Source organism: Macaca thibetana, chromosome 8 (assembly GCF_024542745.1).
Source record: "Macaca thibetana thibetana isolate TM-01 chromosome 8, ASM2454274v1, whole genome shotgun sequence".
In the NCBI taxonomy this organism is placed as follows: domain Eukaryota; kingdom Metazoa; phylum Chordata; class Mammalia; order Primates; family Cercopithecidae; genus Macaca; species Macaca thibetana.
In genome coordinates, this window is record NC_065585.1 from 41,759,755 (window position 1) to 41,784,501 (window position 24,747).

A 24,747-nucleotide genomic window follows, 5' to 3' on the forward strand; every position below is an offset into this window, starting at 1 on the left:
ACTCTTTGTTAAATAAAGATAAAATTCCTAAAGTGCTGATATATTTCCTGACACATAAATACCACTTTCTCTTTGTATTCCTTTAAAAATGGAACCGTATTATACATGTACTAAAAATTATATAAATGAGAGTTAAATGAATAAATACAAATTGGATTTATGTTAAACTTTTCAGATATAGTGTACTAGAAACTCCAATTTTAGTGGCAATTAATTTAAAGATATTAAGGTTGTTGGAAATAATTTTTATTTAACAGATATAAAAACTTCTTAACATTTACAAATTGTACAAAGATTGGTAGCTTAGATATTTTTTTAAAAATGCTATACTAAGAGAAAAAACTAAAGACCATGACAATATTCCACATTATAGGTTGAGAGAATGTGACTATGAAGAAAGTATTCTAATCAACTAAAAAAAATATTGAAACCACTTTTGATTGAAGTAAAATGAATAATGCTAGATTTAAAGACAGTGTGAAGTCACACTTTGGTCTGTAACCATGTTTATTACATAAACTTATTTAAAATGTCATTTAAATGAACCATTCCAAGGTATAATAAAAAAAAGAGGTAGCAAATGAAAATTAAAGCATTTATTTTGGTAGTTCTTCAATAATGATGCGAGAAACTGAATTCCATCCAGTAGAAGCATCTCCTTTTGGGTAATCTGAACAAGTGCCAACCCAGATAGCAACATCTACTAATCCAGCACCAATTCCTTCACAAAGTCCTTCCACTGCAAGACAAAGATGAAAGTTACATCTTTCTTTTGAACAAACAGCAAAATCCTTTAGTTACATTTTATAACTTTAGAAAGCTAGTTTGTAATTCTGTTTAATGTAATGCTACTTAAACATTCTAATACTTGATAAGGTTTTCATAATAAAGTCCTCTTTTTCTAAATTGATACATAAATATTTTTAAAAGATGTATACATATCCATTCTATGATACAAGTTTAACAGTCAGTGTTCTTATAGGTTTCAATCTTAAAACCAGAAATTGCATGGTTACAGAGATAACTTAAAACAGCAATTTATTTGAGTAAACAAAGAAGGGCTATATATACTTTTAAAAGCCAAGACTTTCATTTGATATGCAAGTCTTTTTTAAAAAAGAAAACGCTTTCCAACACTTATCTGCTGATAAGTGATGCTAGACAAGTAGACGAAATAACTTTTTTTTTTTTGAGATGGAGTCTCACTCTGTCGCCCAGGCTGGAGTGCACTGGCGCGATCTCAGCGAACTGCAACCTCTGCCTCCCAGGTTCGAGCAATTCTCCTATCTCGGCCTCCTGAGTAGCTGGGACTACAGGCACGTGCCTCCACACCTGGCTAATTTTTTGTATTTTTAGTAGAGATGAGGTTTCACCGTGTTAGCTAGGATGGTCTTGATCTCCTGATCTCATGATCTGCCCACTTCGGCCTCCCAAAGTGCTGGGATTACAGGCGTGAGCCACTGTGCCCACCAGAAGAAATAACTTTTATAACATTAAAAGAAATTCTACATAATCATTACACCAGTCCTTCAATCTAGGAATCCCATTTTACACAGAATTTCCTCATAGTGAAAAAACATAAACCCAAAAAAAACCCTGCTTTTCCTCTGTGTTTTTATGCATTATAATTATGCACCTTTTCACATGTCCTCTGGACTTTCAACTACTAACAATACAAGTTGCATTCCATCTTACCAAAGTCTTCTCTTAAATTAAAAAAAAAATCCCTCAGTGACCATTTTAGCAGGCAAAAAGACATGGTACCTTTGATGTATGTGTAAAGCTGGAGAAGAAACTGTAGGTTGGCAGATTCTTTAAGAAAATGAATCCTGGTTTTCTGTCCTTGTGATAGTTTGCTCACTCGTAGGTGGGAATTGAACAATGAGAACACTTGGACACAGGGCAGGGAACATCACACCCCGGGCCTGTCGTGGGGTTGGGGGCAGGGGGAGGGATAGCATTAGGAGAAATACCTAATGTAAATGATGAGTTAATGGGTGCAGCAAACCAACATGGCACATGTAGACCTATGTAACAAACCTGCATGTTGTGTACATGTACCCTAGAACTTAAAGTATAATAATAATTTTTAAAAAGAAAGAAAATGAATCCTGATATATAAGCACTGTAGTGGATGACTTCATGTGACTGGTTAGGCTTCCTATTTGATTGAGGTTAGTGCATTCCTGCTGAGACCCAGGGATGTAGGTCTGAAGCAATCTACTTACCTAAACTATCACAGGAGTAAATCCAAGGCAAGTCTCTCAGAATCCAGGGACCTGTCTCTGGTTCAGGCCTCTTCCCAAGTTGGGGGAACTAAATAGTAGGCCCACAATCCCATTTAATCTGGTACTCTTAGTACCATGACAAGTGGAAATGCCTAGAAATGCTCATGTTTTCCCAAGGTCTTAACAGCCATGGCCTAGAAACTTGTTCACTTTCCCCTATGGCCTAAGGACATCAGACAAGCTTGGGTCTTGCATCAGCCTCATCTAAGGAGAGTCAAATGGTCACTTCATGGTCTTTAGCAGATGAAATAATGTTGAATGAATATTTTTGCTGTGATAATGTAGTATGATAGCTTGTTAAGTGAAAACGATATGTTGGATTGGGAGTTCTCAACCTGTTTTCCTCTTAGACCCATGTAACAGATGACAACCATTTGTCAAACTCCCATGGGCATATCAAGGCTTTAAGCCATACTCTGATATGCTAACTGTAAGTGCACCCCTTTCCTTTCTCTTAAGAGAGACTATCAGTATGTCAGAGAAAGTGATTCTATTACAGAGATAACTTTTAACCCACAATAATACAAAACTGTTCATAACAAATTACTTGTGACACTCCACCCAACTGATCACACCAAATGAGTTTGCACACAATGGTTGGGAAATGCTATGTTAAATTATTTATAAAGTATATGCATGTATAGGTCACAGTTCCTGGGCCTAAGGGCTTACATTAGCAAAATATTAACACATACCTTAAAGATAACAGAATAGAATGTAAGTTGCTTATATCAACTACTGTCTAAACATATCACTTCCTAATCAAATTTTATTTTTAATATCTAGATTCTTATTTTAAAGACTGTTTCTTAGATGGGAAGCATGTATCTAAGGACTTAGTGAAGAAGGTTTTTAATCTGATTACAAAGAGAACTGGAAGCCAAGAGAACAGGGAGTCAGTTTCTGCTCTCCTGAACACTGATTCTACTTTCCTGTGTAAGATGCTGTATTTCCCTGGGTTTCTCAATATGCAAAGAGAGGGGGTTAAAATCTCTTCTTTATGTTTTAAGGATATTGTGAGGATCTGAGGGAAAATGTGGAGGGCATGCCCTTGATTGCTTAGGAATAAATTGGTTTTGGGGTTCAGTATCTGACTTGGAGCCCCAAATAATGCTGAAATGTTATTTCTGAGGGAAGGGAAGAGTGAGATTATCTCCTCCCTCCCCTCAACCATTTTTAAGTATAAGATTAGTGAAAAATCTCTCCAAGAAATTAAGGGAATGATGCTAACCATATGTACAGTTTCTTATTTTTCTTCTATGAAAAGGCATATGAATATAACAGTATGTACACTTTCTGATGCTACCAGGCTGTGCCGTCATGGTGTGCCATCCACCACAACTCAAGAAACCAAAATGGCCGACAACCAAATATTGATAGTGGTGTCTCTAGAGGATGAGATTAATAGTTTTTGTTTTGTTTTGTTTTTTGTTTTTTTAACTCTTCTACTTCTGGTATTTTGTAAACTTTCTTTAATGAATCTTAAAATAGAACAAACAGGCTGTGCATGGTGGCTCATGCCTGTAATCACAGCACTTCGGGAAGCTGAGTAGCAGGATCACTTGAGGTCAAGTGTTCAAAGTTGCAGTGAGCTATGATCCTGCCACTGTACTCCAGGCTGAGCAACAGAGTAAGACCCTGTCTCTAAAATAAATAAATAAATAAACAAACAAATACATAAGTACATAAAACAACCCAATGGTATTTTTCTGACAGTTTAAGTGACCACTGAATGTCTTTTTTCTCATACTAGGTGGAAACCGAGAATACAGAAACAGTATAAAAATTTTCTCTTTTACAAATTCAGCAGACAGTATCCACCCTTTTAAAGGATAAGGCAGAAAAATCAGTTAGTCTGAGCCAGTGGTTCTCAATTTTGGCTGAACATTAGAATAACCAGGAGATTTTTTTTTTTTTTTTTTTTTTTTTGAGACTGGGACTCACTGTCATCACTCAGGATGGAGTGCAGTGGGGCAGCCTCAGCTCACTGCAACCTCCACCTCCTGGGCTGAAGCCATCCTCCCACCTCAGCCTCCCTAGCAGTTGGGACTAATTGTGTTTTTTTTTTTTTTTTTTGTAGAGATGGGGTTTCACTATGTTGCCCAGGTTTGTCTCAAACTGCTAGGCTCAAGTGATTGCCCGCATCAGCCTCCGAAAGTGCTGGGATTACAGGTGTGAGCCACCATGCCCGGCCAACCAAGAAATATTTAGAAAGTCCCATTGCCAAGTCTGCACCCAGACCTATTAAATCTAACTCTCTGGAAGGGTGGGATGGGCATTTCTTTTTAAAGTTTCCACAGTTTCTAAAGTGAGCCCAACATGCAGCCAAAGTTGAAAGATCACTGCTCTATAGCATTACTGGCTATTTTTCCATGTCATTTAACTCATTGATTTTCAAGCCTGGGGCACATCAGAATCACCAGGGGATCTCAAAAGAAAATATTCATACAGCCAACAGACACATGAAAAAATGCTCGTCATCACTGGCCATCAGAGAAACGCAAATCAAAACCACAATGAGATACCATCTCACACCAGTCAGAATGGCAATCATTAAAAAGTCAGGAAACAACAGGTGCTGGAGAGGATGTGGAGAAATAGGAACACTTTTACACTGTTGGTGGGATTGTAAACTAGTTCAACCATTGTGGAAAACAGTATGGCGATTCCTCAAGGATCTAGAACTAGAAATGCCATATGACCCAGCCATCGCATTACTGGATATATACCCAAAGGATTATAAATCATGCTGCTATAAAGACACATGCACACGTATGTTTATTGTGGCACTATTCACAATAGCAAAGACTTGGAATCAAGCCAAATGTCCATCAGTGACGGACTGGATTAAGAAAATGTGGCACATATACACGATGGAATACTATGCAGCCATAAAAAGGATGAGTTTGTGTCCTTTGTAGGGACATGGATGCAGCTGGAAACCATCATTCTCAGCAAACTATCACAAGAACAGAAAACCAAACACCGCATGTTCTCACTTGTAGGTGGGAATTGAACAATGAGATCACTTGGACACAGGAAGGGGAACATCACACACCAGGGCCTATTGTGGGGAGTGGGGAGGGGGAGGGATAACATTAGGAGATACTAATGTAAATGACGAGTTAATGGGTGCAGCACACCAACATGGCACATGTATACATATGTAACAAACCTGCGCATTGTGCACATGTACCCTAGAACTTAAAGTATAATATTAAAAAACAAACAAAACACAGAAGCTATGGTCTTACGGCTAGAGATTCTGAGTCAGTTCATCAGAGATAAGGCCCAGGCATCTATATATTTTTAAAAGATCGAGAGGTAATGCAGAAGTACAACCCAGGGTGAAGAACCATGCATTGAAAACTTGTAGAGGTACCTTTACAGTAGGCTAGTGAACCAACATGATAGTGGGACTCAAAACTAATCTTACTTAGATCTGAGGCACATCTTACAATGTCACAATTTTACATACCAGAAGAAGTGCGATGAATATTAATTGTTGAATTCATTTCAGGGCTTCCTTGGTCCAAATAAATGATAGCTTCAATGGGAAGAGGTCCTGAACATTCAGCTCCATTGAATGTGAAATACCAACGCTGACAGCATGCATTTCTGCATTTTAGCCGAAGTGAGCCACTGAACAAAACTCTTAGAGCACTGTTTGAACGCATCTTTGTAAATGTACACTCCTGTCACAAACATAGAAATACGATTTAATTAACATTTTCTATTCTAATTAAAAATAGCTTTTGAGATTGGTGAATTTTACTTAACTATCCTTTTCCCCAAAATGTATTTAAAAAGTTTAACTCGGCCGGGCACGGTGGCTCATGCCTGTAAACCCAGCACTTTGGGAGGCCGAGGGGGACAGATTACTTGAGGCCAGGGGTCCGAGACAAGCCTGGCCAACATGGTGAAACCCATCTCTACTAAAAATACAAAAAATTAGCTGGGTGTGGTGCGGCGCATGCCTGTAATCCCAGTTACTCGGGAGGCTGAGATGTGAGAATCACTTGAACCTGGGAAGTGGAGGTTGCAGTAAGTCAAAATTGTGCCACTGCACTTTAGCCTGGGCAAGAGAGTAAGACTGTCTCAAAAAAATTTAAAAAAAAAAAAAGAAAGCTTAACTTTTATAAAGGGAGAGAGATTTTCTGCAAGCTAGATAAGAGATTTTGATATAGAAACTCTAAGAAAATCAAATTGCAGCTTTCTTAGAACTTTTCACCCCATTGAGGGTATCTTTCAGATTTACCAAAAAAGGCTAGCCTTTAGTACTTTTGATAAACTCAATGTATATATTTCCTCTTTTTTTGCATTCAAAAAATACTTACTGAGCCCCAGCTATGTGCTAGTGCTAGATGGTACAGATAGAGCAGTTAACAAACCAGAATCCCTACCCTCATGGAACTTACATTCTAGACTAGTGCTGTCCATTCGTATTCACTCTTGATCTGTTTCTTTTCGAGCAACAGCAAACAGTATGAGGGAGTAAAGGATAGGCAGAGTTTTTAGTCTTTATCTATATGGCACAATGATAAGGCCCAGGTTTCTTGTTTGCTTATTTTCTCATTGGTCGTTGCAAATTTGACTGTCTATTGGCTCATGGACCTATTATCATTTACTTGTAGAAGGTTCCCATACCCATCCTGACCATTGCTAAAAGGAACTTGAAAATATATTAATAATTCAGAACCCACAAGGATAGCTTTTAGAAAGAACTCGGTAACTTTTGATGAACAACTATAAACAACCAGTCTATCAATGTCAGATGTTTAAATAACTAGGGAATATTTTAACAAAATGCTTTCTAGAAACACACATGAACACAGAAAAGGTCAGAGTCATCATAACTGTGGAAGCTACATAGAAATTCTATCGCAAAACAATTAAATCAAGACAGTCTCAAACTCTTATGGATAATACAGCAGAAAAAGCTGAGATAAGGAACAGGGATTATACAGAGTGCATTTTAAAATCTTAGAGTTTTATGAAATGAAAATGTCTTGTAATTGCTTGATGGTAGCAGCAAAATCATGAAGTAATATGCTGTGAATATGGAACCATGTACAGAGTTGATCAACAAGAGAAAAGAGGCTTATAAATAGCATCAACTTCTTCAACTCTCTTCCATGCCAGTGGACTTGCCAATTACTTTTGAAGCAAACACTAATCAAAGTGACTGAAACATTAGTCAAAATACATTACCAGACAGGCTATTTTGAGTAATTCCCCACCTCTCAGCCTTAATGTTGCAGAATAACCTAAAATAATCGCTGTAGTACCTCACATCTAACCCATTTCACTTCTCTTAGGCTTAGCAGTTTTAAGCTGGGCATGCTACCTGAATAAAGACAAACACCAATGGACTTCTGCTTCCAGATCAATGTGGTAATTTCTTGGAAATTGTTTCCCACCTTTATGTCTGAAGCCAGGGCAAAATTTCTTAGACTAAATTTAAATTTACTTTAGGATAAGACTGGAAAGTTGCTTACTGTCCAACATAGACACATATGCTCTCTTTTGTTTGCATTTTTAAAAAGTATTTTAGATACTATGGTTAAAATCATATGCATTTGTCTTAGAAATATCTGTATGAAATTAATTCTGAAATGTTATAAAGTTTTTCATTAGTTTTAGATTAAAAGTCACATGCTACATACTTCTCTTCTTTAAGTCTTTTTAGTTAAAAAAAAAAATAAAATGTCACCTAAAAATTAACACTAAACTATGAAAACCCTTAAATTTTGCTTCAATTTTAAAATAATTCAAACTTTACTTACCGCAATTTTCCCAAGATCTATGCCATAATTCAGTGAACTCCATGAACACTGCTTGTAGTTGGGTGTCCAGGACTCCTCAAAGCTTTCCCTCAGACATTCCCCCTTTTCTCCTTTGAATCCATCCCGACCTGGAATCCCAGGGGTACCCGGAATGCCATTGGCCCCAGGGCTCCCATCTCGACCAGGCACTCCTGCTGGCCCTTGTAAGCACATTCCATTATACTATAATGAGAAAGAAAAGGCAAAGAAAACTCTCACTACTTAAGAGTCAAAGACTCAGTATGATTAGAACTGCATTTATTTTGAGCACTTGGAGTCAAGAATCCCTTCATATCACATGTCCATGTTCTAGATGAGTTATTATAGAGAATTCATTTTCAAATTATTTCTAAAATATTGTGATTTCTTTCACATTTTTTAGTGCACAAACTTTACACACACACAGGTACACACACACACATCAGAGGAGGACAAAATTATTTCATTTACCTGCTCCCTTCTACTGCTTATTATAAGCATATACAATTTTAAATAGCTGTATTCCAAGGTGGAAATAATTTGATATTCTGCTTTTTTCTTCTAACTCTGTATCTTGCAAAGAGACCTGGACTTTTACAGTTTTATGCAAACATTGCACTATTTTTGGATACATAGTTTATTTCTACTTTTTTCTTATGAATATTATTTTTATCCATATAGCCTTTTTCTTCTTTTGAATTATTTCCCTAAGATAAATTCCTAGGGAACATAATTAGAAAATAAAATCTTAAGAGTCAATAATTATCTTGTACTGGCAGTATCTCCAACTTGGATATGGAAATCCCTGCTTCTCCCTGGTTTTTTTTTTGTTTGTTTTTTTTTTTTGAGACGGAGTCTCGCTCTGTCACTCAGGCTGGAGTGCAGTGGTGCGATCTCGGCTCACTGCAAGCTCCGCCTCCTGGGTTCACGCCATTCTCCTGCCTCAGCCTCCCCAGTAGCTGGGACTGCAGGCGGCCGCCACCACGCCTGGCTAATTCTTTTTTGTTTTTTGTTTTTTTTTAGTAGAGACGGGGTTTCACCGTGTTAGCCAGGATGGTCTCAATCTCCTGACCTCGTGATCCGCCCGCCTCGGCCTCCCGAAGTGCTGGGATTACAGGGGTGAGCCACCGCTCCCGGCCGCTTCTCCCTGTTTTTAAGTGGGGGAAGCAGTGCTTAACATTTCTGGCCTCTCATCCCACCCCTCCTCCCCAAGGAGAAGCAGTAAGTGCCCTAGTTTCAGGTGACCATTAGTTCCCAACAGGGGACTATTCACAATCTGTCAGTCTGTCTGTAAGGACTAGGATTCTGTATGTTAGTTTTGGGGAAGGATATCTTGTAGCATCTAATGCATGAATTCCAGAGCCAGTTTCTTTGGATTTTATCCCGGCGCCACCTTACATTAGCTCTGTGAGACAGGGCAAGTTACTCAACATTTTGGTGCCTGTTTCCTTATCTGTAAAATGTGGATGATAATAAAGAGTCTTACTTTATAGGGTTTGTATGAGATTTAAGTGAATAATATATAAAATGTGCTTAGAACAATGCCTGGAACACAGTAAACACTGCGTGTGTCAGCCATTATTATTTCTATGATTCCCCCAAGACCAGTGCAAGGCAGCGACTCTGGGTAAGTGTGTCCACTGCCCTGGGTGGACCTTTCAGGGTCTAGACCTGGGGAAGAGAGCATTAGCAAACCCACCAGCCTAGCACACATAAGCCATACATGCCAATGCTGTATGATCAGTGGTAAAGGTGATATCTTGTGCTCCACCTGTCTAATTCCTGTGTCTACACCTGAATTGGTTCAGCTAGGAACAAAGGTGCCATTATTAGACACTCCAAAACCCAAGGCAATCCATTTAAATTTTTACTCTAACATTTCCTCTAATTGTGTAAGTTGCCTAGTATTATCATTCGGCATAACTATACTTTCCAATGAAAACAAAAACCAAAGTTTCTTAGATATTAAAGTAACTTCAAAGCTTATCTTTTGACAACAGTATCTGGGATTGGATGATAAAATCCAATAGTTATCTGGGAAAAATCCGATATAATTAGACTGATGTTTGCTAATCAATTTGCTTCTCCATCGCCAGTTTGAGTTTTGGTTTGATAAATGATTTTTTTAGTCTTTGACATTGCCATTTTCCTGACTGTAAGAAGAAAAAGACACTACTACTCATTCTACTCATTTACTGTCAGAGAAATAGTAAAAAAAAAAAAAAAAAAAAAGAAAAAAGAAAAAGCATTTAACAATTACAAAAGTATTCAAAGACACACAAAATAAAGTATTTTAAAAGTGCAAAATATTTCAAAAGTTTGGTGTGTTTTAGATTTTATTTTTATTTTAGTAATTTAATTCACTTTCACAAGCAGATATATACAATGTTTAGACATACATTTCAAATGGGAATAAGACTGCTTCTGATATTCTTTGATTTTTTTCACCATTATTCCCCTCAGGGCAAGATGCTACACGACTAAATTTTATTTTCTTATATATCAGTGGATCTCAACTGGCGACAATTTTGTCCTCCAGGGGTCACTTGGCTATGTCTAGAGACATTTTTGGTTGTCACAACTTGGCAGGGGGGATTGCTACTGGCATCTAGTTTGTACAAACGAGGGATGCTGCCAAATATGCTACAATGCACAGGACACTCCCCACAAGAATTATCTGGCCCAACATGTCCATCGTGCCATATTGAGAATTTTTATTCACCTTTTCATCTAAAAGATACATTTCAGAGACTATATAACTTTACTTGACTCGATTCCACAGGTGTTACATCAGTCTTCTACTTTAAAATGCTAACCCAACACATGCTCAGTACTCTCAGTAAATGTCTGGAATGAAAAAAAAAAGGTTGAAGGGAAGCGCACTTATATACGCCCCTGTTTCTTTCGTTGGCCACCAGGGGGCAGACCTTGGTGGAAGCTTGAAAGGAAAGCTTTGAAAGATCCTATACAAAGAAGTTGCTTTATAGAATCTGTTGAAACCTTAATGACTGTGGACTTTTTCTGTCAGCAAAACCAAATTCAACCTACAGGATACACCTGAGCCTGACTGCAAAATGTTTTCCAAGTCTGGCTAGAGTTGTGGGAAACCACAGGTACTGTAAATCCTTGAAGGGGGAAAAATAGCAAGCTTCACAGGAAAAATGGGCATTTTGTGTATCATAACTATAAATTCATAAAATGCAAACTACACATGAACCACACTCATTTGGTACAGTTTTAATAATTTGGACACTTAAAATAGAACTGTTGCCTGAACACATAGTTCCCTTTTGTGGAGCAAAATTACACAGCCTGTCACCAAAAAGTGCTGTAGTGAAATGGGGGGAATTTTTTTTTCCAGCACTTTTGAATCCAATATAGAACTAGCTGCCAGGGAACTTGGTATATTAGCTCAGTTTAAAATGGCAGCTTAACAAATTCAAAACTTTCTTTTAATTAAAAAAAAAAATGCTCCAACTTACGTCTTGCAATGCCTGTAAGTCATGTTTGTCTTTAAGTGAGACTGAAGTTTATGATATGCCAAGGACTATGGTAGCTGTGAAAGGCTCCCTCAAATCACAGGGCAGAGAACCTCTCCGCCCTCCACTGGGTTTGTTGATTTTCAGAGGGAAGGATTTTAAGCAAACATACCTTCCCACAGATGAGCCCCTGGAAAGCACCACGGCCGTTCATTTCCAGTTTCCTGGAAACTGTTTTCTCCCCTAGCTTGACTGTAATGCTCCTACCGGGCGGCCACATCCGAAGACCCAGGGTGTGTGTAAGGACTGACTGCCCATTTGGTTTAAACAGAAGACGCAAAACAGGTCCTTAGGGGGTTAGCGCCGGGCCCCTTCATTTCCCCTTCCGGCCTTAAACCCTCTGAACCATTCCTAGTCCCAGCTGTGGTTGTCCAACAAAGTAAATTGCAGCCCATACTCCCTAGGAAGATGACCCAACGTGACTCATAGTCTTCAAGTTACAAAGAGTTGGACGGATGCTTTGTGGGGGTTGTTATTCTCTCTCGCAGGCAGACGTGGCCACCAGCCCCAACAAAGGACACGTTGCACCGCCCTGGCCCAGGTCCAAGTCCATGGGATCAGCGAGGCCAGGGTTTTTCCCAGGTCCACTTCGGACCTACCCAAGCTCCTCATCCTACTCTCACTGCCGCCCTATCCCTCCCACCCTTCCCAAGGGGTCCCCCTGAGGCCAGAAATTATTGGGAGACTCCCTGTACTTCAGGGAGTCCCACTGGGCCCATATCGCATGCCCGCTCCACGATGGCCTCCCATTTTGGTCTCGCCTCTGAGTTCCAAGACTCACTGCACGCATAACCAAGGTCCTGCTTTACCTGTAAATAAAAAGCAGGACACCCAGGCGCAGCAAGACACACGACACACAGCTGTACAGACAGACACCCCCAACACCCGGACTGACGCCCTGCCCGTGCGGCACGCGGCCAGGTCCCCTCCACCAGAGCGGCGGTCCGGCTCGGCTCCCCCGGACTCACCAGGTCCACCACCTCCCTCTGCCGGAGCTGCGCCTTTTGCTTCCCCTTGGGGATCTCAGAGGCGCTCGACGGCGCGGGCAGCTGCAGCAGCAGGAGCAGCAGGAGGCCTCGGAGCCGCTGCGGGGAGGCGGCAGGGCCCTGGGGTCTCATGGCTCCCGGCTGCCCGGCTGCCCGGCAGCGCGGAGCTGGAGGCGGAGGAGGAGACCGAGGAGCTGAACGTGGTCAGTTTCTGGCCCCGCCGCGCTCGGAGGCCGCCGCAGGCTGCATCAATGCGCCTTTCACCCGCGCGCCTCTCTCCCTCCCTCAATACCTCCCGCCCCCGCGACACCCGGAGCTTCCATCCCGTAATAGGCCCCGAGCCCCCACCCCGAGCCGGGCGTGGGGCGGACCAAGAGCCGGGCCCGCCCCCTCCCACTGCAGTCTCACTGCCTGCAAGGACCCCCGCGGGGCTGCGCAGACCCCAGAGGAGAGCCCGCCTGCAGGGTCGGGGCGGGATGGACGTGGTCAGGAGCCGCAGGTCGGGGATTCCAGTAGGGAAGACAGCGCCGCCTAAATGAACATTGTAGAGACACGTGGCTTAACCTGGGTCCAGGAGCCACCTTCAAGGGTCGTCAATCTATGGCATGGGTCGGCAAGCCTTTTTTTTTTTTTTTTTTTTTTTTTTTTTTTTTTTTTTTTTGAGACGGAGTCTGGGGCTGGAGCGCAGTGGCCGGATCTCAGCTCACTGCAAGCTCCGCCTCCCGGGTTTACGCCATTCTCCTGCCTCAGCCTCCTGTGTAGCTGGGACTACAGGCGCCCGCCACCTCACCCGGCTAGTTTTTTGTATTTTTTTTAGTAGAGACGGGGTTTCACCGTGTTCGCCAGGATGGTCTCGATCTCCTGACCTCGTGATCCGCCCGTCTCGGCCTCCCAAAGTGCTGGGATTACAGGCTTGAGCCACCGCGCCCGGCCTGGCAAGCCTTTTTATTTGTTTTTTGGCGATGACATTTTTGGAGGCTGGAAGGTGGAGGCGGGGCGGGGGCTGGAAGGAACCATAGGTTTCATCAGGTTTTCCAAGAGTCCCACGATCCAAATGATGTGTAAACGCTGTTTTCAAAAGTGCTAACACACTAAGCTCTTGGCACAGTGCAAAACCTTGCACGCGTACTCTGTCCTCTCAGCAATCCTAGCGGGTTGGGAGGGTTAATGCCTCCTGGGCTACTCTCATAAACGAATGAGGAAACTGAGGCTCGGGGAAGTTAATCAACATCCAGTGGAAATGGTAGAAGTTCACTTTTGAGTACTCTTTGCCTCTGATGGATATTATCTTTTTGTAACCCCCCCTGTCCTCCTTTGGTCTGTCCATTCTAGAAGAAAGCATTCTCAGGGCCCAGGCTACCCACCAGGTAGGGCCCGGTTGGAGCAGGAGATCCTTTATATATAACTGGCTGGAATCAGGCATAACAGAAGTCTTGCCACACCCGTAATGACACAAGGCTGTGACGGATGGCAATACTGTGAAGTCAAATTCAGCTCAGCAGGGGTCTCCTTATAGACCCGTACAGGTTTTCAGGCGTTGGGGAGTCCAGCTGATGGATATTAAAGAGAGGAGGCAGTCTAGCAGGGAAGCAGGTCAGGGCAGTTCTGAGAATGCCCACTCCTGGGTTGGTAGCTAATTACAGGTAAATCTCACTTGTTTTTCTAGAAGCAGCACAAATCCAAATGAACTGTAAAGCCAGGGCTGGTTATATAATTTGCCCCGCCCAGTGCAAAATGAAAATGCAGGGGCTTTTGTTAAAAAATTATTCAGAATTGCAAAATGGTGTCAACAGAGCAATAAATCGTGTGTGGAGTCCTTCTAAGTGCCTGGCCCTGTGTGACAGCACAGGTCAAATGCCCATGAAACTGGCCCTGTATGGGGTTGCAATCATAGTCTCTGATAAAACAGACTTTAAACCAACAAAGATCAAAAAAGACAAAGAAGGACGTTATATAATAGTAAAGGGATCAATGCAACAAGAAGAGCTAACTATGCTAAATATATACGCACCCAATACAGGAGCACCCAGGTTCATAAAGCAAGTTCTCAGAGACCTATGAAGAGACTTAGACTCCCACACAATAATATTGGGAGACATTAACACCGCACTGTCAATATTAGACAGATCAACAAGACAGAAAGTTAACAAGGATATTCGGACTTGAACTCAGCTCTGGACTAAGCAGACCTAATAGACGTTGACAGAACTCTCCACCCCAAATCAACAGAATATACATTCTTCTCAGCACCACATCGCACTTATTCTAAAATTGACCACATAATTGGAAGTAAAACACTCCTCAGCAAATGCAAAAGAATGAAAATCATAACAAACAGTCTCTCAGACTACAGTGCAATCAAATTAGAACTCAGGATTAAGAAGCTCACTCAAAACCACACAACTACATGGAAACTGAACAACCTGCTCCTGAATGACTACTGGGTAAATAACGAAATTAAGGCAGAAATAAATAAATTCTTTGAAACCAATGAGAACAAATACGCAACATACCAGAATCTCTGGGACACAGCTAAAGCAGTGTTTAGAGGGAAATTTATAGCCCACAGGAGAAAGTGGGAAAGATCTAAAATTGACACCCTAACATCACAATTAAAAGAACTAGAGAAGCAAGAGCAAACACATTCAAAAGCTAGCAGAAGACAAGATATAACTAAGATTAGAGCAGAACTGAAGGAGATAGAGACATGAAAAACCCTTCAAAAAATCAATGAACCCAGGAGCTGGTTTTTTGAAAAGATTAATAAAAAGACCACTAGTCAGACTAATAAAGTAGAAAAAAGAAAAGAATCAAATAGATACAATAAAAAAATGATAAAGGGGATATCACCGCTGATCCCACAGAAATATAAACTACCATCAGAGAATACTATAAACACCTCTACACAAATAAACTAGAAAATCTAGAAAAATAGATAAATTCTTGGACACATACACATTCCCAAGACTAAACTAGGAAGAAGTCGAATCCCTGACTAGACCAATAAAAAGTTCTGAAATTGAAGCAGTAATTAATAGCCTATCAACCAAAAAAAGCCCAGGACCAGAGGGATTCACATCCAAATTCTACCAGAAGTACAAAGAGGAGCTGCTACCATTCCTTCTGAAACTATTCCAAACAATAGAAAAAGAGGGATTCCTCCCCAACTCATTTTATGAGGCCAGCATCATCCTGATACCAAAACCAAAACAAAAAAACAAAAAAGAAAATTTCAAGCCGATATCCCTAATGAACACCAGAGAGAAAATCCTCAATAAAATACTGGCAAACTGAATCCAGCAGCACATCAAAAAACTTATTCACCACGATCAAGTCGGCTTCATCCCTATGATGTAAGGCTGGTTCAACATATGCAAATCAATCAATGTAATCCATCACATAAACAGAACCAAAAACAAAAACCACATGATTATCTCAATAGATGCAGAAAAGGCCTTTGACAAAATTCAACAGCCCTTCATGCTAAAAAAATCTCAATAAACTAGGTATTGATGGAACTCATCTCAAAATAATAAGAGCTATTTATGACAAACCCATAGCCAATATCATATTGAATCGTCAAAAACAGGAAACATTCCCTTTGACAACCTGCACAAGACAAGGATGCCCCCTCTCACCACTCCTATTCAACATAGTATTGGAAGTTCTGGCCAGGGCAATCAGACAAGAAAAAGAAATAAGGGTATTCATATAGGAAGAGAGGAAGTCAAATTGTCTCTGTTTGCACATGACATGATTGTATATTTAGAAAACCCCATCTTCTCAGCCTAAAATCTCCTTAAGCTGATAAGCAATTTTAGCAAGTCTCAGGAAACAAAATCAATGTGCAAAAATCACAAGCATTCCTATACACCAAAAACAGACCAACAGAGAGCCAAATCATGAGTCAACTCCCATCCACAATTGCTACAAAGAGAATAAAATACCTAGGAATCCAACTTACACGGGATATGAAGGACCTTTTCAGGGAGAACTACAAACCACTGCTCAAGGAAATAAGAGAGGACACAAACAAATGGAAAAACATTCCATGCTCATGGATAGGAATAATCAATATTGTGAAAATGGCCATACTGCTCAAACTAATTTATAGATTCAATGCTATTCCCATCAAGCTACCATTGACTTTCTTCACAGAATTAGAAAAAAACTACTTTAAACTTCATATGGAACCAAAAAGAAGCCCGTATATAGCCAAGACAATCCTGGGCAAAAAGAACAAAGCTGGAGGCATCACACTACCTGACTTCAAACTATGCTACAAGGCTACAGTAACCAAAACAGCATGGTACTGGTACCAAAACAGAGATATAGACCAATGGAACAGAACAGAGGCCTCAGAAGTAATACCACACATCTCCAACCATCTTATCTTTGACAAACCTGACACAAACAAGCAATGGGGAAAGGATTACCTATTTAATAAATGGTATTGGGAAAACTGGCTAGCCAGAAGCAGAAAACTGAAACTGGACCCCTTCCTTACACCTTATACAAAAATTAACTCAAGTTGGATTAAAGAATTAAACATTAAACCTAAAACCATAAAAAAACCATAGAAGAAAACCTAGGCAATACCACAGGTCATAGGCATGGGCAAAAACTTCATGACTAAAACGCTAAAAGCAACGGGAACAAAAGTCAAAATTGACAAATGGGATCTAATTAAACTAAAGCGCTTCTGCACAGCAAAAGAAACTATCATCAGAGTGAACAGGCAACCTACAGAATGGGAGAAAATTTTTGCAATCTATCCATCTGACAAAGGGCTAATATCCAGAATCTACAAGGCACTCAAACAAATTTACAAGAAAAAAACAAATGACTCATCATAAAATGGGCAAAGGATATGAACAGACCTTATCAAAAGAAGACATTTATGTGGCCAACAATCATATGGAAAAAATCTCATCATCACTGGTCATTAGAGAAATGCAAATCAAAACCACAATGAGATACCATTTCGCACCACTTAGAATGACAGTCATTAAAAAGTCAGGAAACAACAGATGCTGGAGAGGATGTGGAGATTTAGGAATGCTTTTACACTGTTAGTGGGAGTGTAAATTACTTCAACCATTGTGGGAGACAGTGTGGTGATTCCTCAAGGATCTAGAACCAGAAATACCATTTGACCCAGCAATCCCATTACTGGGTATATACCCAAAGAATTATAAATCATTCTACTGTAAAGGCACATGAACATGTATGTTTATGTATGTTTATTGCAGCACTATTCACAGTACCAAAGACTTGGAACCAACCCAAATGCCCATCAATAATAGACTGGATAAAAAACTGTAGCATATATACATCATGGAATACTATGCAGCCATATAAAAGGATAAGTTTATGTCCTTTGCAGGGAGATGGATGAAGCTGGAAACCATCATTCTCAGTAAACTAACAGGAACAGAAAACCGTACACCACATATTCTCACTCATAAGTGGGAGTTGAACAATGAGAATACATGGACTCAGGGAGGGGAACATCACACACTGGGGCCTGTTGGGAGGGGGAGTTAGGGGAGGGATAACATTAGGAAAAATACCTAATGTAGGTGACAGGTTGATGGGTGCAGCAGACCACCATGGCACGTGTATACCTATGTAACAAACCTGCACGTTCTGCACATGTACACTTTAAGCACGTTCTGTACGTGATACTTTAAGTTCCTGGAACTTAAACTTCATATGGAACCAAAAAGAAGCCCGTATAAGTTCCGGGAACTTAAAGTATCCAAAAAAAAAAAAAAAAAAAAAAAAAAAGAAAAAAAAGAAAAGAAACTGGCCCTGTATAAAACTGAACAAAGTCCCAGCTGTTGCCTTTTAGCAGCCAAACCACTGTGATGGCAGCAGTCTCCGGGCTGGAAAGGAGAGCAGGGAACCACCAAAGAGTCTGTCTTTTAGCCAATTCCAGTTCCAGTGCCTGCTGTTGCTGTTGCTGCAACTATCACCCACTGACATCAGATGGTCGCTCTGTGTAAATGTAGGGTCCAGATTGGGTTTCAGCAAAACGCTAGCCCTGCATTAACATCCAGGCATTTTTAAACTATACATTCTCAGAATTGACCAAATTACAATGTAAAGTAAGCCAGATATCTTGAATTTAAAGATAATATATAATAACGTATAAATGCTTTACAGCATAAAGAGGATTTTCACATATCCTGTCTCCGAGGTCCTAAAATTAGCACAAAAGCATACCACTATGGTTTTATTAACTACACTGTCTCTATGCTTACTTTTATACTTCTACGGGTTTACAAAGGCATTTATCTTTCCATCCCTGGAATATACTCTCTCAGTCCAGCTGAGTTTTCTTGGTCTAAAACTTGAGCTCATTCTACCTTTATAGATTTTAGTTCTGTTTAGAGATTATGGGTTATTTTTGTGTCATGAAGGCTATTTCCAGAGTGACCCTTTCTGAACCACAAATTAACAAACAGCCTTTTGTAGATTCTAATTTTGAAGCCTAATTTTAGGAATAAGTCTTTTAACAATTATGATGACATGTTTTAGTTAAACATTAACATTCTAATGTTATTGAAACATTTGAGACATTTAAGAATATGTAACACATTAGATTTCTGATATTAATTTGAAATGAATAACAAAATTTAATCAAGCTTGTAAAGGTTTTAAATGTTTGATAAAACTTTACTACTACATTTATAAGCTTGATTATTAGATTTAAAAGAAGAGCTTGGGTGTTTTAAATTATTCTTCGTACTAGATTTTTAAAAAATTATTTTTTAGTTTTTGAAGCAGGGTCTCACCATGTTGTCCAGGCTGGTCTAGAACTCCTGGTCAACAATCCTCCCACCTTACCCTCCAGAGTAGCTGGACTAACTACAGCACCATCGTGCCAGGCTTTCTCATTAGATTTTAAAGTTTGCCCTGATAGGCATTTGGCATTTGAGAAAATTAGATATATTAAATTTGTAAGTGCCGTTTAAAATGTGTAAAATAATTTAACTCAGTTTTTAAATATAGCTACATTTTAGGTAAATTGAATCTTTTAAATAAGTGAGTCAGTTGAACCTGAATCTTCCATGTTGAGCTTAAAAACTTAAGAAAAACTTGATTTTTAAATTTAAATACTTAAGTAGTTAATAATTAGAAGTAGCTTCAAGTAGTATTTTTCATGCACATATAATGCCCATTTCCAACCGAAAAACAAACAAACAACAACAAAAAAACTCTCCATTGAAAGGAATTGAAAAGAGAAATGAATGGGTTAATTAATACTGTTGGGTGTAGTTTATCACGACTTAGTTCATGTGATGCAAGTTCTAATTCTTTGGTAGAGTAGAATCATAGGCTTTGAGAGTTCGCAAGAGTTTTAGAGATAATCTAATTCAATCCATTTATTTTACGATTGATGCACATAATTAAAGGCAACTCAGAGAGCTCAAAGAACTTTCTAAAGGTCAAAGCGTCAAAGCAGGGTTGTATTAAGGTTGGAGAATTCTTAGTTCATGTACAGTATTTAATAATATTCCTTTTGAATATTGTAGGCTTCCACAGTGTGACTACTGGAGATTGAGGAAAGAATTGTGTACACTTGAGCCAAAGGTTGAAAGCCTTAAAGGCAAAGCAAACCAGACATGGTGGCTTATGCCTGTAATCCCAGCACTTTGGGAGGCTGAGGTAGGAGGATCATTTGAGGTCAGGAGTTCAAGATCAACCTGGGCAGCATAGTGAACTCCTCAACTCTACAAAAAATAAAAAGATTAGCTGGACATGGTGTTGTGTGCTGATACTCCCAGCTACTTGGGAGGCTGAGGAAGGAGCATTGCTTGAACCTAGGAGTTGGAGGCTGCAGTGAGCTATGATCACACCACTGCGCTCCAGCCTGGGTGACAGAATGAGACCCTGTCTCTAAAAAACAAAAACAAGAAACAAAGGCAAAAAAGTGGCTTTGGACTCAGCTGTCATATGAACAAAAAGGGATTAAAGTGAAAGGACCCCAAGGGAATGGTAAAACTAGAGTTAGCAGCGAGCTGTACTCTGGAGAATGTGGGTTGGGATTAGCCGAAGAAAGTGTTCCCTTAAGAAGCTGCATGTAGTTTTGATCCATATGCCCTGGTTTTGCTTTCTAAAACTATGCATAGCAAGTCCATTCACTTGTGCCCTTAATAACCTTTCTTCTGTTTGAAAGCAGCACACCATCAAGGGGGGCAGTTGTGAAATTTGAAGTCAGTAGATCCAAGTTTTGAATCTTGAATCCATCACTACTGCTGGATTCATTCATTCATTCATTGAACAAATGTTTATCAAAGTCCTACTATGTTCTCAGCCCTGTTCAAGGGTACAGGAATTTATCAATAAATAATAACAACAAACGTCCCAGCCTTCAAAGGGCTTACAAGTTAGTTTGTCATGACAGGCAGTAAACAATAGATATAATAAATGCATTATATAAGTATGTTCGGTGATAAATTCTATGGAATATAATAGAAGATGGAAGAGGAACTAAAAGTGTTAGTGGCAGTATAGAGGAAGCCAATTGTAATTTTGCATAGAGTGGTCAGGCTTGGTCTCATAAGTAGGTGGCATTTGAGCGAAGGCTTGAAGGTAGGGAAGTAAGTAAGCTTTGCAGGTATCTTTGAGAAGACCATTCCAGGCAGTGGGTATCCCAACGCAAAGCCCCTGAGGCAAGAGAATGCCCACGTCTTTCCATCATTCTGTTCTGTCATCTTCAGTGGGTCAGTTTTACCCTCTGGCTTTCTCCACTCCTGATAATCAGATGGTCTTAGACACCACATTCAGGCACAGAATATCCAGAAAAGATGAGCTATAGTTTCCTCTCTCTGTCATTGTTAGGGACAAGGAATCTCCTCCAAAGTCATGTTACAGAACTTGGTCATGTCTTCAGCCAGGATCAGACCACACGTCAGTTTCCTAACCAATTATTATCCAGGGGAATGAGTGTAGTTTGACTTAGTTCAATCATTTGAAGTGGAATAGATGCTGGCGATTTTGCTATCATAGGCTATTTTCAACTTATAAAAAACACTGCATTGAATATCATTCTACAAAATCATTTAGCACGCATGTCATTATATCCTATGGATAGAATACTAGAAGTGAAATTACTAAATCAAAGAGGATGAACTTTTTAAAGACTCTTGATATGCAATATAAAATTATATTTTATAAAAATTATACCACTTGATACACCCATTGCAGTGATGAGGGCACACATCTCTTACACCCTCAACTTTAAATATTATTGTATTTGAAATTTTTGCCACTTTAAAATTGACCATATTTATTGATAATTTCCAAGTTTATTGGCTATTTCCAAGTCTTCCAACATTTCTGTTCAAGTTCTTCACTTTTTTTTCTATTGGGCTATTAATGCATTTTTATTGGACATAAAAATTCTTTAAATACTGATGTATTTAAAACACTTAATCTTTCCTCATAGGGACATAATATGTCTCCCCATTTTTCTAAATTCCCTTTTATTGATCTGTGAAGTTTTATAATTTTTAAAATTTAGCTTATGCATTTCTTTTTTCTTTTTTTTTTTTTTTTTTTTTGGCAGACTCTTACTCTGTTGCCCAGGCTGGAATGCAGTGGCATGATCATGGCTCACTGCAAACTTAGCCTCCCAAGCTCAAGCAGTCCTTTCACCTCAGCCTCCTGAATATCTGGTACTACAGGCAGACACTACCACACTTGGCTTGTATTTTTTTGTAGAGATGTGGTCTCATCGTGTTGCACAGGCTGGTCTTGAACCTGCCCACCTTGGCCTCCCAAAGTGCTGAGATTGCAGGTATGAGCCACTGTGCCCTTTTCTTATTGTGACTATTATAAATTTTGCTGCTATTGCAAAAGGAATTCCCACCCACCTATATATTATATTACATTTCTATTACTTGTAACAAGTTGCCTCAAATGTAGTGGCTTAACATAACATAAATTTACTATCTCACCATTTTTGTGAGTCAGGAGTTCAGCATGTCTACCTAGGTCCTCTGCTCAGTATTATCCTAGGCTGAAGTCAAGGTGTTCACCAGGTGCATCCTCATTTGGAAGCTCAACCAGGGTAAAGAAAAAAAAAGTCCCCTCCAAGCTTCTTCAGAATGTTGGAAGGATTTATTTCCTTATGGCTGTATGACTGATGTTCCCATTCTTTTGCTCTCTGTGGGTTAGGGATCATTCTCAGGTACCAGAAATTGGTTTCAGATTCCTGCCATGTGGCCCCCTTTAAAGGAGCTCTATCTCATGTCTTAAATGTCTGACTTCAGGAAGGATTTTGTCCCTTTTGAGGGCTCACACAATTAAGTCAGTCTCACCAAGGATAATCTCCCTTTTAAGTTAAAGACAACTGATTGGGGACCTTAATTATACCTGGAAAATCCTTCTGCTGTATAATATAATATAATATAATATAATATAATATAATATAATATAATCATGACAGTGACATAGATCATAGTCACAGGTTCACTCACACCCAAGGGAGGGGATTATACAGGACTTGTCTACAAGAAGACAGGAATTTTGGGGGTCATCTTAGAACTCTGCCTACTGTATGAGGTGATTAGCTATGGTTAGAAGTTTTTGATTTTCATCACTTGTCTCCTTAAGGCACAAAATTGTATCGGGCTTGCTCAAGAAGATGAAGATGGTTAATAAAAATGTTCTAATTATGCTACTGGCCGTAGGTGGCCACTAAAGTTTTTATATTTCCTTTGCAGGAAAGCAAATACAAGCAGTTCTCAACTTTTAAAATGTTAAGTGGTCACATGATTCTCAGTCATCCTTGTACCAAGTGTATCTTTCATGTATCAGCCAATGATCAACATTTCAAAGTATCATGTGATTACTGCCTGCCAGTCAAAAGTTAGGTTCCAACAGCACGTCTATCCTTATATAGTGGTATTCGTGCAATTGTTCGACTATTTTGTACATTCCTATTTTATAAAAAGAAAATAATTAAAAAGTAGTGATATTAATTATAAGAGCTCATAAACTTTGTATAGCTGAAATAGAGATATAAATGGGCTGCAAGTGCCAATTTTTTAGCATCAATGGGACAGTCACTGGAACGAAGATAAGAAGAACCTGTTTAGTCAGAGTAGCATAAATCATGCTAGATATTTCAACCAGAGTAGACACAATACAGGAAATTGATTACCTAGCTGTTGGAAAACCAGGATGCTGAGGTAAGCCAGATGGGTACTGATGGAAGTGGCTACCATCTGCAGGGCTGGAGAAACAAAAGGGAGGAAGTGTCTGCGAGGAGGTCCTAGAAGCTTGAACTTAGAAGAAGGTCCACCCCTACTCTGGCTCAGTTCTTAGACTTCTCCCTGGAGCAGCAAGTGCACAGGGATTGAACCATCAACGGGGGCAAAGCACAGCTGGCACTGGAAGCGGTGAGAGAAGCTGGACTAGGCTTTGCTGTCATTGTGGAGCTAGCAGAAATCTGTAACAGGAAGTGAGTTACTTTTTCTCTCCTTGTGCCTTGTTATGTCTTTCTAGTGCCTCCAATTGTCCAATCATTAGACTGTAACAGGAAGCCAGCTGGTAAGAACATCTGGGAGATGTAGTTTTTAGCCTCTAGACCTAGCATTTCAGAGCAGGGTATAGAGGGAGGGCTTTGAGTTGAAAACAATAGAAAATAACCCACCAAGAGTGGGAAATGTCTAGGGAATTCATCATATTTCTCAGGTTGGGAAGGAATGTGAACTCTCCTCTGTTGAACAGCCTTTGCCTTTGTGTTTTTAAAACCACTTCTTTGATTTCTTCTGGTGACAGAATTCTTCTTTAGAGTAAGGAACCCATTCTCATTCTCTGTAGGTCAAGTAGGGCTTTGCTTTGACCCACCACCACTGAGAGGGGGCGTGTTATCCAGGCCCCAACAACTTCAGGGCCCCATTCACTTAGCCACAGTAATTGGTTCAGAGATGAGCAGATGACCTTAACCAGACTAATCAGGGCTCTCCCTGGGATTTTTTATTTTTAAAGCCATTTGCAGCAAAAGCTGGCTTTTTCTGCTGGCCTTCCTAAGCTGGCAGAGTATGAGTTTGGGCTGCCAGTTGCTGTTTTGTCTGTTACTGGAGAGAGCTCTTCCAAGAGACAGAGAGAAAGA

The 24,747-nt window shown here is 39.9% G+C and overlaps 1 protein-coding gene across 2 annotated transcripts in view; it reads right to left on the minus strand.

Moving 5' to 3' along the window:
- Positions 1 to 224: 224 nt before the first annotated feature.
- CTHRC1 (collagen triple helix repeat containing 1) overlaps positions 225 to 24,747 on the minus strand; it is a 403,863-nt gene continuing 379,340 nt past the window's right edge. Inside the window, exons 2-5 of one of the 2 annotated variants that reach the window (XM_050800718.1) lie at positions 12,600 to 12,867; positions 8,075 to 8,296; positions 5,767 to 5,983; positions 225 to 739 (exon numbers count right to left, since the gene is read on the minus strand). In XM_050800718.1, the coding sequence (XP_050656675.1) occupies positions 597 to 739; positions 5,767 to 5,983; positions 8,075 to 8,296; positions 12,600 to 12,749 (732 nt within the window). In that variant the 5' untranslated portion in view covers positions 12,750 to 12,867 and the 3' untranslated portion in view covers positions 225 to 596. Of the gene's footprint in view, positions 740 to 5,766; positions 5,984 to 8,074; positions 8,297 to 11,743; positions 12,257 to 12,599; positions 12,868 to 24,747 lie in introns of those variants that run through there. The other variant, XM_050800719.1, reaches the window with a different exon arrangement.